This window comes from Equus quagga, chromosome 4 (assembly GCF_021613505.1).
Source record: "Equus quagga isolate Etosha38 chromosome 4, UCLA_HA_Equagga_1.0, whole genome shotgun sequence".
Classification (NCBI taxonomy): domain Eukaryota; kingdom Metazoa; phylum Chordata; class Mammalia; order Perissodactyla; family Equidae; genus Equus; species Equus quagga.
Window position 1 is genome coordinate 11,924,440 of NC_060270.1, and position 19,860 is coordinate 11,944,299.

The 19,860-nt window shown below is 40.5% G+C and overlaps 1 protein-coding gene across 1 annotated transcript in view; it reads right to left on the minus strand.

The window, feature by feature from the left end:
* Positions 1–2,430: 2,430 nt before the first annotated feature.
* The window catches only part of GUCA1C (guanylate cyclase activator 1C), a 30,143-nt gene continuing 12,713 nt past the window's right edge, over positions 2,431–19,860 (minus strand). The window contains exons 2-4 of the mRNA XM_046657888.1: positions 14,095–14,244; positions 9,515–9,642; positions 2,431–2,473 (exon numbers count right to left, since the gene is read on the minus strand). Of these exons, the coding sequence (XP_046513844.1) occupies positions 2,431–2,473; positions 9,515–9,642; positions 14,095–14,244 (321 nt within the window). The remainder of the gene's footprint in view (positions 2,474–9,514; positions 9,643–14,094; positions 14,245–19,860) is intronic.

Genomic DNA, 19,860 nt, shown 5'->3' on the forward strand with positions numbered 1-19,860 from the left:
GGAAAACTAAAACCAAATCTGGGTGAACTACACAAACCAGTCATGATTGCAAAGGGGGTGATGGCTGGAGGAAGATCCAGGTGGGAGACAACAGGGGGACTGAAGCCCGGGGAAGCCACATGAGAACCACAGGGTTCAAAGCATAAAGTGGGAGGTAAGGGCTGGGATAAAGCAGCACTTGGATGCTCTTACTATGGGACTTACGAGTGGTGAGGTGTTCTTAAGGCATCTGCTTGTTTCACCCCACTTTCCCCCTCTGTGCTGGTAACTAAGCTATAAACTCTCAGCTCCCAACTCTTCCTTCTGTATTCTGCTCTGCGATGCTGGGCTGGGGTCTTACTGACTACATGGCTTCTTTGCCAGCTGTTTCCCTGTTAGGCTCAGCCCATTGGAGATGCTGGAAGGAAACTGCCTCGCAGTAACTCGGGGGAAATGATAACACTTCTTTGAGTCTCAGCTAACAGACACAGAGTGGAGATGACAGCTGCATCGCTGGGCTATTAGGGTTAAACAAGCCACTCAGCACAATTCTAGAGTAAATACTTAGTGCATGTAGAGAAAGGAGGAGGTGAGTTCCCCACCCTAAAGAGGATTCTCCCTTCAGTGAGTTAAGACCCAGTATCAGTCAGGGAAACAGAAACCACACTAGGTGTTTTAACAGAGGGAATTTAATACAGGGAATTAATTAAAAAGACCTTGGAGGACTGAAAAAGAAAGAGAGGACACTGAAGTACATGGAAATGGCAGGGAGCAGCTACCATCCTAGGCTGGGGGAAGAAAGGGAAGAGGTGGGGATGATTAGAACATAAAGCTTGGAAGGGGGCACTGGGACCCCATTTTCTGTGGAAAGGACACTGGGTATCTCAGAGGAATGTGGGGAAAAAATGAAAGCAATTGCCACTGCCAGGATGGGGCTGTTGCTGAGGCAAGTCTGTGAGGATATTTTCCTTTTCTCTTCTACTGCTAGGAAGCTCAGAGTCCAGTGGGTAGCCCACCTTTGACAAATGACTTTGTGACATTAGAGCTGCAATGATTTTTCTCATCTTACTTTATCTGTGATAATTTTGTTTCAACATATTTTATCTTATATTATATACTTCTTTGCGAATCTCCTCAAAATCTTTTGGAAAATACCAGAATATTTCCACCTTACATCTTCATCTCTGCATTCATCTATAACTTCTCTACTTCCATTTATACCCTATTTCTATTGCTACTTATGCCCCATCTATACCTCTCTCTGTATCTTTATGAACAGCTGTAACTATGAGGGAGACAGGTAAACCCAACTCTGTAATTTTCATTTGTGTTTTTAACCCAAATTTGCATATGAAAGCATAATTAGGAAGCTTTTAACACAAAGACAGCTCACATCTGTTCTTCAACCTCCACTGTGTTCCCATGAGAAAGCCCTGCATTGACAGATGTACTAATGGGCCTGCAATACAGAACCCCAAACTTAAAAAGTTCTAACCCATCAAGAAATCCCATTCATCATTTCATTTTTTGGAAAGGATATAAAAAATGAAATGTCAGAGCTATAATGTCAGGACCGTTTAAAATGTCAAGTGCTTGTTGTTGCATAGCCTGGCTGTCTGCTGTTTTGATCAAACCTCCAACTGGCATAATAATTACACATGATGCGTCACATTTTCATGCACAACTGGACCCAGATTTATAACAAATCAGACGGAAACATTCTCCTTGCCCAGCCTGAAAGATTCTCTTTTTACTACATAGCTTAAGACTGTTCCTTTGGAACAGAACATTATTACTAATTTGAGACAGCATTCAGAGTAAGGAATGAGACAGGAGGGCAGAAAAAAAGATTCTCAGCAGAACAGAACTCAGTCATTGATCATGTACAGTTTCAACAAGAGCCCAGAGGCAGCAAACACATTTGCAGAATACACGTTTAATCTAAGAAGAATGTTAACCTGAGCAGACACCGCCCAGATAATCCAGGTCTATTTCAGGATGCAGGTTAATTTAGGTGTGCAAGGAAACATACATGTGAGCCCTATTTTGAACTGATAGACAATCCTTCAGTTTAATCATTATGTTCTAATCTGCAGAGAGAGTACTAATGCATAAACAGAAGGGCAACGATGCTTCCCTCTGCGATCTTTATGGAGGGATCTGTGGAACATAAGTGATATATTCATAAAGTAATACCAGTTACAATAAAACTCTGAAATCAATAGCATGTACATGGGGAACATTTTATTTCTTCTCAGCTGAAAGTTTTGCATCCACCAAAAGCTGGGAAGGGCGTTCTCACAGCCACCTCATGTTCGCCTTCCCTGCACCCGCCGTCTCCGACGCTTTGAAGGAAGCCTCTCCCCTGTGTCTGGCTGCTTCCCGTTACAGATGACTTTCAGGACACTGGAAAAGTCGAAGCTCTTGGAAACAATCTCCAGAAGGTCCTGATCATTCTCTGTGCCACTGATAAATTCTTTTAAAGACAATTCTCCTAGAAAATAATAAATGACCAATTAACAAGAAGCTTAGTCCATACCACTCGCTGGCTTATACAATATATTCACTGGTATTTTTATTGATAATCTTCTTTTGATATTCTTTCACTTCAACCAGACTCTCAATTCTTTGACTATCCTTGTTTAGGAAAGCATGCAATGGCAGGATGGCCAGTGAAAATAAAGATGATGAGTACAATTTATTTTTATTTTGAGTTGAGAACTTCAGGTAATGCCCCCGTGTTCACTCATACATTTATATCTCGACACAGTATTGATTACTTGACCTTTAATCTTGAAGATACGACCAAGTTATAAGAGCACGAAGATTGCAGATTTCTAAGATCAGGAGGAAATGTCTGTTTGCAAGACTGTTTTCAATACTCTTCTCTCTGAGGAAATAATTCTATGGACTGTCCAAAGCTGTGAGGAAGGGGAAACATTTATTCATTCCACATAGGGTTATTGGTCTTAGTTCTCCTTTCCTTTTCTGATTTTTGATTCCTAACTTTATCACCTTGACTTAAGCCTGAGGCCTCCGATGACCAGTCCGGAGCTATAAAACTATCACCTCATACCAATGCGTACTGGCTGCCATGTTTTTTTACTACCTTCATCCCACAAGACAATTTCAACTTTTTTGGGTGGGAGGGATGGGGTGGAATTCTCTGTTGATTTAAATCATTTGGATTGTGATTATGGGTGTATTCGAGTTGAGGAGTGCAGATGCAGTTCCTGATTTCAAAGAGATTGTACCCAGTAGGGTTTAGCCAAACACAAATCAAGCACATTCGGTAGCTAGAGAATGTGCACCTGAGGCAGAAAGTCAGCAGGAATGGAAATCACGTGTTGTACTGTACTTGTACTTTTTAGTGGATAAAGACAAATCCCTAAAACACTACAAAAGTGATTCAAATATAAATAAGCCCAAATCACATTTTCACAAGATATCGTCCTTTTAGTTTCAATGGCAAAACAGTAAAATATGTTTTTTAGAGGGAAATCTAATCTTCGTTCCTGTTTTCTTTATGCCAAAGAAGCCTGTGGAAAACTCCAACTAACAGCGAGTAGGAATAGAGTCCCCTGTGTATCCTAGGGAGAGAGCAACCTGGAATGAACCGAAGTGAAGTAGAGAAAACGGAAAATAAAAAGGAGTGGTAAGTGTGTGGGAGGGTGGGGGGTACTGTAAATAACAAAAGAATAACCATCCTTTGCGAAAAGGAACCACAGCTGCTAAATCCCCTGCCCAAAAGCCCTTTCAGATTTCTAGGGGCTCAGCATGACCCAAGCTGAGAGGAGCGAGGGGAGTCGGGGGAGGGGAGGTGGGAAACTGAAGTCTGTTTTGACTGCTCAGTTGCAACACCTTGTTGTCACTGCTGACAGTGAAAGGAGCTGTTACTCAAGGCGCTGGGGGAAAGTCTCCGTGGTGCTGGGAAAGCAAGGCAGGTTACTGATGTGGAAATGAGAGAAAAGATGGAATTCCTTTTTTTTTCGGAAATTTTTTTCTTGAGATATAATTGACATATAACACTGTATTAGTTTAAGGTGTGCAATGTAATGATCTGATACGTGTATATACGGTGAAATGATCACCACATTAAGTTCAGTTAACATCCAACATCTCACATAGCTACAATTTTTTTCTTGTGATGAGAATTTTTAAGATCACTCTCTTAGCAACTTTTTAAAAGATGGAATTCTTCACTGGTGTTTTTTCACTTTCTTTAAAACACCTGTGAACTCTGCGTGTCATTTTTTTCATGTTACCTAACCGCTTGTCATAAAAAAATTCTCTTTTACAAATTCAGCCAATTTCTACCTACAGCAACTTATAACATTTACTATTTCTATCTGAAGTTCTTACTTTTAAATTTTCTTTCCTCTTTTCCCTCTAGCACGTGGCATTCATCCGTTTATTCATCAAACATTTATCGAGCCCTAACTACAATTGTTTCCTTTACTGCAGGCTACCACTGGTACAGCCCACTCCAGTGTCATGATGTGGGCGGGGCTCAGAAAACCGATGCTGACGAATTGCTGTCCTTTATCTGCTGTTGTTAAACATTGCTTCCTAGTCCTCTTTAATTTGCCTGTGGATTTATGTACCCCCAAATTAAAAGGATGTTTTCTGGGTCTCCCTAGACTGGTTGCCTATGCCTGCCCAGGAGATTCCCACAAAAATATCTAGGAGCCCGCCCTGTGGTGCAGCGGTTAAGTTCGCACTCTCCACTTCGGCTGCCCTGGGTTCTCAGCTGGGATCTCCGGCTTGGACCTACGGCACCGCTCATCAAGCCACGCTGTGGCAGACATCCCACATATAAAATAGAGGAAGATGTTAGCTCGGGGCCAATCTCCCTCAGCAAAAAGGAGGATTGTCGGTGGATGTTAGCTCAGGGTTAATCTTCCTCAAAAAAGAAAAAATCTACCAGCAAAAAGATAAAGTCGGTAAGAGACGATTGAGCTGGAGATCACGAGACTCAGAAGGACCTAAAGAGACTTTTGAGTTTTTATTATTTTGTTTTATATTTAAAGACACACTTCAGTTTTTGTAGCGTGTAATTCAGGAATTGCACAATTTTATGTTCGTATGTTGAAATATACATACGCATATAATTTATATCTACGTCATTTAGGGCTGTTTGCTGTGCTGGGGGACACGTTCTCTGCTCCTGGGGACCCTGAAGCTCAGTGTTCGGGTGCTCTTCCATCTCATTACCAATTTCAGCAGTTTCGTTGGTGACAGGCAGCTACCCATGAATACTTTCTTTAGTCCTCTTTTTGCAAGCTGGTTATCTTGTTGATATTCCTGGATCATGTATTTCTTCCCATTAACCTCTTACATAGCTTTTATAATAAAACAAAAAATCACTCCCCAACCCCGTCACCCCAAAAAGGGCCAACTTTTACCGTGTATACCCACGTTAGCATTTTTGCTCTAAAGAAGTCAGCCTGGCTTTAAAAGAAGTAAAACTGTGTAAAGAACTTTTTACAAAATTATTCTTAATTAGGACTTTGTGAAGAATTGTGCTGGGGCTGAGAAATTACCAGAGATGGGAAGGGGGAGACTCAGGAGACAAAAATCAACATGTTTTCACAGGCGGATGCTGGTGACGGTGTTCACGACACCAGTTCTGTGCTCGTTAGCAAGGTGGCAGCAGAGGCATTTCGCAGCATTTTACAGCAGAGCTTTAAGCGCAGCAGTTTCTTCTCTTATCCGAGGAAGCTCCATTCCCTCTGATCTCCTGGTGGGTACCAGTTTTCCCAGTTTGATTCACTGTGACCCTCGTGGCTTCCCGCAACGTTCCAGTTTAAAGCACTGGTCTTTCTGGTTAGTCACTCAATAAAACGTCTTCCTTTATGTTCTGTCCCTGTTTTCTTTTACTACTCAGTCTCTTTCATTTCCTCTTTGGCCTCCTTCTGTCTCTTTTCACTTTCGTGGGTTATTATTATGAGCCACTTAGCGCTCCCTGTCTCCGCGCGCTATTCGGCGTTATGTCAAACTCGCCTGGATACTTTCTGCACTTGAGGCTGTGAACAGCACTATAAATCTTCCTAAATCAAATTGGGAATGACTCCTTAGCGACGCACGCTGGAACGTGGATTGCTATTCTTCCCCTAGTAGCGGCTGCAGGCTTACATGCTTAGTCGTTTATCCTGACTGGTCTGGCTGTCCTCTCTGTTTGCGTTCTTCAATAATAACGAATGTTTAGCTTCAATTTTCTGTCTTTGTGATTCTCTTCAAGCTCTCCTTCCTGGATGCTTTTGTTCATAATATAAAAATAAAACTAACTTGTATATAACAATATTACATGCTCATGGTAAAAATTCGAACAGTAGAGAAAGGGGTAATGAAAAAAAAGAACCCCCTTTAACCTCTCTCTAGCTCCCCAGTTCCGCTTTCCATTGGTAATGAACTCTTGCTAATCAATCTGTATTTATAGTTTATGAAGTTTGCAATGCTTATGCATATATATGTTCATTTCCAAAATAGTCTTCCAGATGCCTTTCTTCCTACAGATAGCATTGTGTATTTTGCTTGTGTCTTCATTTCTTCCGTTGCTTTTCATATGACATCCTCTTATCAATTTTCTCGTCATTTTACAACTATTTATAGAGCATGTGCCAGGAAGTGTGGGAGCACTGGAAATACCAAAGGACATAAAACAGAAATAGTTCTTGCCCTCGTGGAGCTTATAGCTCTGCATCTTTTTATTTTCCCAGCATTAATCTCATACGTCTCTTTTGGTTAATCTAACTTTGATTGGCTAAGTACTTCATAGCTGTTGTATATTTTTCTGTCCCAACAGATTTGAAGTTAGTCATTCTTTTGCAAATAATTTGCAGTCAAATGGGATTTTCATATTCCTGAAGTTTTTTTGGTTGCATCTTGTGCTGTGATCTTCTTTACCTTTGGTTTCAATATTCATTGGATCATCAGGTACCTAGGGTGTGCTTGCTTTTATTTTGAGAAATCAAAAGCAGTATATGTTGGCACATAGTCAACATTATTCTGGTGTACTTAATGGAACATCTCTATTTCTACCAACACTGATGTTTTGATAACAATGATAATAAGCAATTTAAAAATCAAATTTGAGGTATATATACTTAGGTTTGTACAAATGTGATTAGACATCCTCCCCTTTGGAGCTAACTTCCCCTTTATGTGAGTGAAGCACTTTATTCTCCTCTGTCAAATATTGCCAAGATCCTTTTATACTTCTGCAAATATCAACCTTCTATGTCTTCATTACCGTTTCTTCCTTGTCCTCTGGTGCACTGGGCTGTCTCTGTCTAACGGTATCATTTTAGCATCTTTTTCTTGATACATGGAATGACTCAGCTGTCTCTTGATGCGACAATATAATAGCCTCCAATAATTTCCACATAAAAGCAAATCCTATCAGTTTTACCTCTCTGTATGCATTTGCGAAGAAACAGTGGGTCATTGCTATTCTAAAGTGCAACTATCTTATTTGATATCTTCATTTGGTAAAAGCCAATGATGTATTTTTTTCTTGAAATACAAGTTTTTGTATCAGAGGAAATGAATTGTGTAGTTGGTTCTCTAAGCTATTCTAGAAACCGTAAGGCATCCATCTCTTCTGATGTATTCTTCCAGGTCAAAGAGCCCCTTTCCCTAACCGTAGGCAACCTCAGGACTGCCTGAGGACACCTGCACTCTTCCAGAATCACATCCTTTTTCGTCCCAGCTCTTTCTATTTCTAGGCCCCTTCCAACCACATTCTCCATTTCATTGGTTACTTATACTTTCTTCTTGAGGAACCTGCTTAGATAGTAAACAAAGAGCCCTGCATCATTGCCTTGTTTTCTGGAACACATTATCCATTCCATCAAACTAATAGAAACCGAGCCTCTTCTTAAGGATGCCAAGATCCTCAGACCTCTCCAAGCGGGTCATTTTTTCTATCCCCCCACTCCCAACACTAAAAGCAGGATCCATAGACATTTTCAAACATTCTTGACCTGCCCTTTTGCAAATCACTGTATATACTAAGTCTTAAACATTCGTGACGTCTCATCTACTTCCAGAACATTCCTCCTTTGATCAATGATTTCAGCCCAGGCTGAAAGGGTTTATCCTCTCTACTCCAATCCTTGTCATCCTGCAGCACATTTAAGATTAAAAATTAAAACAAAACAGAACAAAACCTACAGCATTTCTCCTATTTGAGGATCACCATTTTTGGTTGCTTGTTCCAAATAATTGGCCTCACAAGATCTGCACTATCCATTTCTCTGGTCCTCTTCTAGCTTCACTTAGCTTCTATATCAACTCTGGCTAGTCTGAATCTTTTCCTTGCAAGCTTTCAGATGAACTGATTTATTTTATTCTCAATCCATATGGACCCAAATATGAATGATTACACGACTTTCGTCTCAGTAAACTAGTAAGTGAGCATACTGACTTGAGATTGAGATGAAGCAGATCCAGGACTGGGTCCTTAAGAGGAAGATTTATGCTATTGGTATATTTTCCAAATTTCTTTTCTGAGAATTATACTCTTGTCCAGTTGTTTGGCTTGTTCATAATGGTGATTTCATTTGAACTCCCTCCCAGCCTCCTCACCATGGCATCCTGCTGTCTAAGCAGCCACATTTGACTAGCGCAAACTGCCACACTCAACATGTGGCTCTATTGACCTCTAGTGTCCACTAGAAGAAGTGACCCAAGGTGGGCAGGTTGACTGGAGGAAGTTACTTTGGATTAATTACAACCATGCTGGAATCCCAATGCCTAGTATCGGTCTTTTTTTTTTTTCTTTTAAAATATTTCTTACTAACATCTTATTTTCCACAATGCCAAGCTTTCCGTTTTTCAAGGACCATTCCTGGATATGCTGCTTCAGTCTCAAGTCAATATGTTCACCTACCAGTTTACTGACATCAAAGCCATTTGGTGTAAGCACTTGTCCCTTCTCTTGGAATGTCTGTTACTCTGCTTTTTACTCCTGCCTCTGAAGAAGTGCACCTTCTCTGAGCTACAGAGGAACTCAGATTTTAGGGTAGAAAGAGCAGATGGAGAAATGAGCAGAAAGAGTAGAAATGTAGTAAAGGTAGAAAGAGCAGAAATAGAGGGAAGTATGGACAACTCTTTCCAGAAATGTATAGGCAAAGGGAAGGAAAAAAATCTGAGAGTAGAAGATAGTGTAACTAGAGGAATGACTTCTACAGTGGGGAAAACTTAAGTTTATTCCTAAATTGATGAGAAATCTCCAGTGCAAAGGAATTAATTACTAGAACATATCCCACAGACAGCAGGATGGCCTTCATCTCATATTCTCCCAGTTTTCTTTTATCTCCCTTCAATCTTCTTCATAGATCCCAAAGTGTCAAGCGCCATGTGTTGAATATAAATACAGTCAATAAATATTTACTCAATAGAGTTTTACTGAATGGGGAACATTGGACCAGTCAAATTATGAAGCCCAAATCATGTCACAGCTCGGGTTCTCTTGAAAGGTTCATGGTTTTGTCTAAATGGCCCTCCATCCCCGCCAACCTCCATCTCCTACTTTGTGAGAAAAATGAGGCAGAGGAGAGCAGCTGCCTCACCATCATTGTTCACATCGATCTTGTGAAACACCAAGTTGGTGAATTCTTCAGGACTCAGAGTTTGCTGGCCGTTGAGGGCTTGGACAGCCTGCAGAGAGAAAGCAAATCAGAGAGTTCAACTTTGCTGGAAGCAAGTACAGTTTGTGACATTTCTACCCCAGTGTGACAGAGTTTTGGGACATGTTCATGTCAGTTTTACTATCCAATCTGTTTTAGTTATTAAAAATAAATTAGACGATTGTATGTCAGTTTGGGTAATGAGATTTGGAAATTAAATTAACCAAATACAGTCTGAAGTTTTATTTTATGCAGCACAGAGAGATCCATTCAACATATTAAGTCACAAAAGATGCAAAAAGCTCATGGCAGAGAAATTGTGGTAGCCACTGTCATAAGAATTCTGGATTCAGAAAATAGACAATGTTCTCAGTTTCGGACCGATTACCTTCCGTCTTGCGGTTGAACATGAAAGAATGCTCTGTGAGCATCTAAGTTTCCTTCTGCTTCTGCCACTGGAGGCCCTGGTCCTTCATGCCTTTTTGTAGAATGATCGACTGGGAAGCCAGCTATGCACGCCTTGGAAGAATCCTGTATTTCTCTCACATCCTGCCAGCACATTTTCATCATAAAAGCTCTCAGCGGACCCAAGGGAAATGATATTTCCAGTTTTCCTAGAGGGAAGATTTAACAACTCTCTCCCTTCCCCCCGCCAGGTGATTAAATTTAATGACCCATATTTGACATAGAAATTCATAATAAAATGAAACAGAGAAAGAGAGAGAGAGGGGGGAACGAGTCATCTGGGGTTTGGAACATAACTATCTCGATTGAACATGAAGGGACTTCAGAAAACCTGCTGGCAACGTACTTCAATCAGGGGGCACGGTCTTAAATCTGACCCTTTAGCGGCTTCTCAAGCATTGCTAATCCTGAATCCAGGATTATTCATAACAAACAGTCATAAAGCACCACTCTTGGCCTCAGCAAGCCGAGATCTCACAGTTAATATAGGGTAATACTGAGAGTAATGGTTACATACATGTAGTATCCTATTCCATGAAGGTTTTTAGGGTTTCTCAGTGTTTTGGCAGAGGCCCCCAAAGCCTAGAAAGTTTGGCAAAGCATCCGGTATTTCCACATCTTGCAGTGATACTAGACCACGTGTATAAGTCGTAATAAAAGATCATGAAAATTTCTCGGATTTGTCCATCACCCATCTCCTGGGAATGTAAGTGAGCATGAAGGACTGATGGAGGCCTGAGGGATAACATTTTTGGAGGGAGTCCTCAGAGTGTCTGTATTTTCCCTCTTACTACAGGAGAAGCATGGTGAGAGGTGGGCAAGGAGGCGTGTTCTGTTTCCTTTTTTCCTTCCTCATTAGCATATCTGCTCTTTCTTCCCACATTTCGCTAAGCACTTCTCTGCGCTTTCTGTGAGAAGGAACAGGGGGAGAAGGGAGAGAAAGGGGAGCTGGAGAGCTCGCACTAGGCAGGCCTGGGTTATCTGGTTTCAGGGCTCTCTGGATGGCAGATGGGTGAAGTCCACGCTTCCTCTGAGGCGCCCCACCCCCACTTCATTACTGAGACTCTCTCCTGCTATTCCCCAGGCAGGAATCACGTATTTTGATTCCAGCTGATCCCTTGAGGATCCTTTTACAGGCTCCAGGTCTGGGTTTCTCAATATTTGCACAATTGACATTTTGGACTAGACAGTTCTTTCTTGTCCAGGTTTGTCTTGTGCACTGTAGAATGTTTAGCAGCATCCCTGGTATCTAAACAATGGAGAGCAGTAACACCACACTCTCCCTAACTCCCCAGGGGACAACCAGAATGTCCCCTGGGGCAGGAGGAGTGCATATCACTACTGGTTGAGAACCATTTCCAGTTCTACCAACCTCCAGTTTTCTTCTTCTGAGATTCCCTCACCTTTCCAGGTGGCTCAGCTGGACAAGATCCAAGATAACTCTGCCAGCTTCTTCTCACAGTGGTCTGTGTCTGATCCATGGAAAACACCCTCACATCCTTTGCTCCAGGAAATTCTAGGAATGCAGACTTCCTAAGCTTCATCTCCCTACTCTGCTGCCATTGTCTGCTTCTTCCAGTTTCTCAGGTGTGACTCGAACACTGGAACGTGGGTTTCCTAAACTGCAGGACGCCTTCACAGCTCAGTGGTCTCCTCAAATCCCCACGCTATTGACTCAAGGGTTCTTACCTATGAAATCCTCTCCAATAATGCTTCTCAAAAACCCTCCTCTTGACCATTTATACCCTTGAAGTGAGATTAAAATGTAACTACTTCCTTTGTAAATTCTGCCTATCTTCATTCTAGTGCTTCCTTCATATCTCTTGACACCTGGGCTGAATTCCACTAGAACTTCCTCTTATCATGTGTTGAGAGAACTTATATTTTACAGTATGTATTATCCTTTACCCTGCTGTTTTTTGACTTGCCATTATATAGACATGTTCATAGAGCACTTATAGTTTAATAAGTACATATTCCATGGCATTCACTTACTTAAACATTTCCCTTTTTACAGTTGTTTTTTGTTTTTACTATCTTAAGCGATTCTGTGATGTAAATTGTAAAACTTTTATCTTTGACATTAATGATTGCTTTTTCTAAGCAAAAGTACTGTTGACTCTCAACTGAAAATAAACATTTACCACTGCAGATCACCAAATTTTCAGGAATGTAATACCTGCTGATACCCACTCCTCGGTGAGAAATGGTGGCCTTCTTACAGTGCCCTGGCCAGAATTATGTCTTATTGCTTTTAATCTTTATTAATTTAACTAGAGACAAATAGTATCCAATTATTAAATGAATTTCTGCTCTGTGCTTTTATTATTTCAGTTTCCCTTCTTTCTTTTTGTTTTCTTTCTAAACACCTTAAGGAAAAACTCAATAAGCTCCTTGCTAATTTTCTTTCCTTGACTCACTAACTTCAGCTGTATATTTTACCTAATGAAAATCTATGTAAACAGTCCTGTAAGGTTTAGACACAATCACTCTTATCCTTTTGTTCTTGCTGAGCCTTTTGACATGCTGGTGAATCTTCTCGCTCCCCAAAATGGATAACATATAGGCAAAATTTTGTCCTCAGTCTCAAGGTCTTCAAGGGTTCCTGAAGGTGATAGAACCATAAACCTCAAGATAAGAACCCCTGCTCTGAATTCTGCTTTGGAGGCCCCCCTAATATTTGTGCTGTGTCACATATTAAATATTTTTAAAATAAGCTTGAGTATATTTATTTAAGAGAATATTTTAAAATTTACATGAGGTTGGGCACTCTCTATAGAATATTTTAGATTCCTAATTTTGTGTTGCAGCACATAAAATGCATACAGAATTTCTGAACTTTAACGCTTACAAAGTTCAATTGTAAAGTTCATCCTAGTACTTGGTTTTGTGAATGGTCTTTGTGATATTAAGTGGTAGCAACATGAATGTCATCATACCCCCGAATCCTTTCCATATGTGGGTAACTCCACATTTGCTAAACAGCTTTGAATTTTAACAGCTTCATCCGTTTATTAAGATTATTAATTATAATTATAGCTCCACCTACTTATTTTTTTCTTGCATTTTTGCTAACATTTCTACTAAGTATTATGTTTGTAACTCAGTTCCTTTGCCTATAAAAGAAAGAATTTGGACCAGATCATTTCTAAGTGACTGATTCTAACTCTCTTTGATTCTGTTACAAATTCAGTGCATTGTATTTATAATGTTTATTTTACTACATATCTTCATTTAGGTGCAGTGTCCCACTTAACCTTTTTCTTTTTCTTTTTAGTGAGGAAGATTGTCCCTGAGCTAACATCCGTGCCAATCTTCCTCTACTTTATATGTGGGACACTCCCACAGCATGGTTTGATGAGTGGTGTGTAGGTCTATGCCCGGGACCTGAACCCACAAACTCTGGGCTGCTGAAGCGGAGCAGGAGAACTTAACCACTAGGTCACCAGGCCAGCCTCTCACTTAATCATGCTTTTACTCTGGGATCCTTTTTATCGCATTCTATGATAATACCTATCCCACTCCATTGGCAGAGAGTGGGAGGAGGTTTATAAAGGCACTTATTGAACTTTAGAGATGGACAGGATCTAAGATCCCTGAGCCATCTATTAGAACCACTTTAGTTCAGCTCCTGGAAAGAGTAGTCCTCAGTACCTTCATTGTTAGTCGATGTCTCTTGCTATATAAACCATCTTGTATTTTAGCTGTTCCTGCAAGACTTTCTGCACCAAGGCAGAGAAAAAGATAAGTTATTTTGGAACATCATGTTTATTTCATTTTTCATCTCAATACTCTGCTAAATTTGTGAGTTTCAGAGTGGACTGCACTGAGAAGAAAATGTGGCTTTGCAGTTGCAGCCTCAGTGACCAATAGGACTGTGTAACTTACACTCTTCAGCAATTCCAAGTGTGAACCCAAGAATAGCCAACCACATAGAGAACTGTGACCAACCCCATGGGGAGGAAAATTGAATTAACTACATCATGTCCTGCAAAGGACACTTCACTACTTCACTTACCATGAAGATGTTCAGTAGTTCCTTTCTGTCAATAGAACCATTTCCATCAGCATCATACAGCTTAAAATACCATTTTAATTTTTGCTCCACTTTTCCTCGTACAACTAAATTTATAGCAGCAATAAACTCTAAAAAGTCAATAAATCCATCCTATGGAAAGGAATGTGGAAAGGGAAATAAATATTTAAGACGAACAATTGTTTTATATTTCAGAAGTCATCATTCATGAGCAGGACCTTAAGGAAAATTTAATGCAACCCACAAGATTTCAGCACAGAAATTTTTCCTGGTGCTTCATTAAAAAAATACATGGGTGACATGTACAGAAATGCGTAACTTTAAATATATAAGTAAGTGTCTTTTTAGAGAAAATATCTACTTCTTATGCCAAAAGAAAAAAAGTTTGGAAATGACATGATGACACGATGGAAGGCTGAGTCCTCAACACTGAGCACCCTATAGTGGTTATCTTTTCCTGAATATCTTCAAGTTTTGTCCTCAACTCAGGAAGAAGCAGGTGCCAGTTTTTAATAGAAGGGAAACATATCAAGTAGCTAAATTCTGTACTCCTTTTTAGAGAATGTGGTTGATCTTTTTGGACCGCTAAACTCCAACATTCCTTTCAAGTGCATCATTTTCAGTATGAATCAAAATTTATCAGTCTCTTTTTTTATAAAAATTTTGTCATATTAATCAATCTTAGGAAAGATTGTTTAAGGGTTAAAAGCTTAGGTATTTCCTCTCATCCTGTTTTACATTGGTGAAAGGTTCTCAGCTGAAATAGAAACAGTCTGTGTCATTCTTAAGAACCATACACTTCAAGCCTGGCTCAGCCAAATGCTCAACTACCTTAAAAAAGGTGGTCGAGTCTAGGGAGCGTGTGACTTGCTCTCTGCAATTTTCCTGTAGGAGTTCAGATGCCAATGGTATGTCCAGCCCAAGAAAACATGCTGTCAGCTGCATTCTCCTTGGAACATTTGGGATGTCAGGTTCTATTTACAAAGCAGAATGTGACATAAAGTACCCCTTTCCCTTGGAAATAAAGGGCTTTAGACTTATTCATCTGTAAAGTGATATGTGTTTGCGAGTCTCAAGCTTTTGTGTCTAGTTCCGCCAGGTCTATGAGAAAATCACCAGTCTATGAGACTGTCTGTGAGAGAGCGCTATGAGAAATCACCAGCAGTTCTGGATCTGAAGCAATGCCTGTTTGGCTGGTTAATGGCTTTTTTTTTTTTTTTTAAAGACAACCACAACATCTCAGTTATTGGAAGCCAATGTGCTAATCACTATAGCATTGTCTTTAAAATGAATTACTCTTTTTAATTTTCTACATTGTGGATGTTTTACCTTCATAGTCAGAAAAAAAAATGAAGAAAATATTTAAAAATCATTTCACTACATTTGGGTATTCAATTTTTACATTTTACAACTCAGGCATCTTTATCCCATCAATAACTTTAATACTTCTTCTAAGAGATAAGACTTCTGCTAACAGATGGAGTCGGGTCGAATGGGTCTCTTAGAGGAAGTTTGCTTAAGTATACAAAACACAAGTGATCTTACCTTTTCTCCATCTGCCTTTCCTATTGCTAGCTGCCACTTTACCTTATTAATCCCTAGCAGAACTATGGCTGAGACAAGGGGAAAATCTTATTATGGAGCTGAAATTTATTTAAGATGACATCAAGATATATATCTCCATTTCTCAACAAATTAAAAGTAAAAATACCATATGATCCAGCTATTCTACTTCTGAGTATTTATCCAAAGAAGATGAAAATACTAACTCAGAAAGATGCAAGCACCCCGATATTCATTGCAGCATTATTCGCAATAGCCAAGATTTTGAAGCAACCTAAGTGCCCACCAATGGATGAATGGATAAAGAAGATGTGACATATATATACACATAATGGAATACTACAATACAGCCACAAAAAAAGACAAAATTGCACCGTTTTCGACAACATGAATGGATCTTTAAAGTATTAAGCTAAGCAAAATAAGTCAGGCGGAGAAAGACAATTACTGTATGGTTTCACTCATATGTGGAAGATAAACAAACAAACATGTGGATCTGGAGAACAGATCAGTGGTCACCAGAGAAGGGAGGGAGAAAGGGGTAAAGGGGCACATGTGTACGGTGATGGATGGCAACTAGATTTGTGGTGTGAACATGATGCAGTCTATACAGAGGTCAAAATATAATGATGTACGCCTGATATTTATATAATGTTATAAGCCAGTGTGACCTCAATAAAATAAATTTTAAAAAAATAATAAAAGTGAAGAAAGAAAAAACAAGATATGTATCTCCAGATTGGGTGGAACACAACCATTATTTTTCAGAAACAGGAATGGCAGGTGTGGAGGATATAAGCTGAGAGGACAATATCCAACCGGGGGTACGTCTGCTCCCAGGTCTTCCTCCTGTGTCTCTAGGGCTAGCCAATCAATACAGCTGTTCCTGGGTAGTTACTGTGCATGTACACCAGCAGGTCACAGAGGCACCCTCCCCGCGCAGACCGAGCTGGCTTGTTATAAAGCTCATCCTCCAGCGTTTCCATAAAAACCTTACATTTCTTGACAGTTTGTTTCACTTCACAAGTCCCGCTTCAGTGATCGCAGTTTTTGGTGTCACCTGCATGATGAATGGCAACAGGCTAGACCGAGCAACGCTGCCTTTAGAGCACTTGGTATGTTATGATGGGGCACAGTGGGTGGATGGCCCTAACGCCTTCCAAGCTGTGCTCTGAATGCTCTGGGCAAACCCTACCAGGAGATGAGCATAAATATTCTCATCGTATGGTTTTAAAATGGACAACCTGGTTAATCTACAGCCAAAGTGGATTATGGGTGAGGAAACTGACCTACTTGGACAAGTGCAGCCTCTTTGAAAAGCTCCTGCAAGTGGACATTTCCTGTCTCCATTGCAGCCTTCTGTATGCAGGCAGGCAAACGAACACTCCCATTCCACAGCCAGCTCTTCTTTCCTACTATCTTTCTGCTGAGATTTTGCAGAAATTTGCTTGGGTGAGACAACACCAGTGAATGTGAATAGCATGTGTTAGTGTGGGAGAGGGTTCTAGATAAATGCTTATTCTGTAAATCAGAAGATAGAACAATTATTGTCTTCAGTTAATCTATAGATTTTAAGGACAGTAGAGGTGATAAGAGTCACAGAGAAGGTGAGGAAACGCCCTTGCAAATGTGACTAGAGACAGTGCAACAGTGAATGTCTGAAGGGAACACTGTGAAGTCTTTATTTCTGGAGTGCAGCTACAGGAGCCCCAGTGGACACAGAACTGTCTGGAGATGTCTGACACCTATTCACCTTAAGGTGGAGTGGGGTTCATCAACTCCCCGTGTCAGAATCACGTGGGAAGTCAGAATCAGCATCACAATGAAATACAGAATGCAGATTCCTAGACCCCGTCTCCAAAAACAGCATCAAAACTACTGAGGATGGGGTCCACGAGGCTGCATTTTAAAATGCTCCCCAGGTGAGTTTGACGTGTCCTAACATTTGGGAACCATGGTCCTAAGCTCTTTTAGTTTTCCATGTCTTTCTGTGTAGGCAATGTTAGCATCTAGGCACCTTTCCAAGTGGCCATTGTAATTGTGCCTTATTCTTACTTGAATTTATGTAATTTTATTAAGACTAATTAGAAAAATTATGACACACGTGGTTCAGTCTTGGAATAATGACATAGTCATATGAATACTGCCCAGCAATCAAAACTTAATTCCAAAATAACAGAAGGTCTGTACTTACATTTCTGGAACAAACATGAGTTGCAAGAAATTTATGGACTTCTTCACAACACCCCCTGCCTCTCCCGTCTGCTCCTCCACATCCACCTCGCTGCCTGGTCTTCAGCAATCTCCATGGCCCAGCTGCTTCACTGCTAGCCCCAGCACAAGAACTTTTCATCTTTTTACCCCGCCAATCTTTCTCATAATTCTGCACCACAAAATTCGAATGCTTTGGCAATGGTAGGATCCTCCTTTGAGGTTGAGGGAGGGGAGGACATTGGGTGCACGCAAAGCCATTCTAGTGAGCCTCAGGAAAGGAGGGTTTGGGAACACATATACAAACATAAGTTTAATCCCAACATGTTTCTAGATTTACACATCATGTTCTTAAAATGCAGTGGATTACAGGGAAGAGTTAAACGGGGGTCAAGATATGGAATTATGACAGTTTCTCAGGCTCCTGAGGGGCTTTGGCTCCATTAATATAAGTCATTTTGTAGAGGGAGCAAAAAAGAGAGAGAGAGAAAAAAATATATGGAGACTTCAAATTGAAGCTTTCTCATGGTCTGTAAAACGTATGGAAACTATAGGGCATATTTAACACATCCATAAAGAAAATATAAAAAGATTTTTAAAGTATCATTTTTCCCCTTTATAACACTAAAGAGATGAAACTTTAGAAGTCCAATATAATAAAAAATAAGGAAAATAAGATCCCTTAGTGCTTCTGTCAAAGAGAAAATCCTTAGGTGGAATATCTGGTCTCCAGACAATGTCTATTGATGCGGGGTCGGTGAGCCGAGGAGTCAAAAGAAAGATTTCTTAGACTCTCAAGATCTGGCAGTAGTGCTCTTTTATTTAGAGAATAGTGTGGAATAGCATGGGGACAGGACCCATGGGCAGTCAGAGCTTCTGCTGCCGCCGCTTCTGCTGCCCCCGCTGGCATGGGGACAGAGCCCATGGGCAGGCAGAGCTGCTGCTGCTGCCCCCGCTGGCATGGGGACAGGACCCATGGGCAGGCAGAGCTGGTGCGTGGGGACAGGACCCACGGGCAGTCAGAGCTCCTGCTGCTGCCCCGAGTTGAGGGTTAGGGCTAAATTTAAGGCATAGGTATGTGAGTCATCTCTTTACAAGACAAAGGAAAAAAAAGTTAAAATGGTACCAGTGCCGGTAGGGTCCGGCCATGGGGCGGTCCCACAACTTTTAGATAAGAATCAAACCGGATTGAGTAAATGGCAGAAGTCACCGCTCAAATATTATCTTCAGTTAAAGACAAAGGAGGATTTTGGGGTGGGGGGTTAGTTACATGAGGTTGCCAGACAGTAAACAACTTAAGTTCTTGCCTTCCCCATTAAGAGTTTCCAGAGATAAAGCCATCCCCCCTTCCTCCTGGCGCAGAGAGGGAGGCATGGAGATTTCCTTCACAAATGCAATTGTCTCTGATCAAAGGGCAAACAAATTCCACTCCTCGGAGCCTGCTTCTTATCTGTAGTTTTAAAAGTAACCAGCCTAAAAATCCTCATCATAAACTGTTTTAAAATTAAGCAGCCTAAAAATCCTCATCATCCATGATCTGCCATAAGTCACAGTTGTTTTCAGAATATGATCAATTTGCAATGCAGGGAGAAAATTAAGCTATAAAGCTTATATTCATATGAAAATAATTATTTTATTATTTATTACTAAGTATAAGAGCTACTGTTAATTTAAAAAAAAAACAAGGAGCTCATGTCTTAAACCCCGTCCTTGTGCTTTCCCATGCATCATCTCTAATTCCAACAGTAGCTTTGCAGGTAACCTTACTCTTCCTATTTTATGGAGGAAAAAGGGATTTTCAGAGAGGTTAAATAAACTGGTTAGAGTAACAAAACTAGGATGTGGGTGAACCCAGGACTTAGACCCAGTCAGCCTTGCTCTAAGAGCTTTGTTCTTCATCCCACTCAATATTGCCCTCAAAACTCTTTACAAGTGAATTCTGTTTCACTGAATTCACAGCGTCACTTTCTGTGA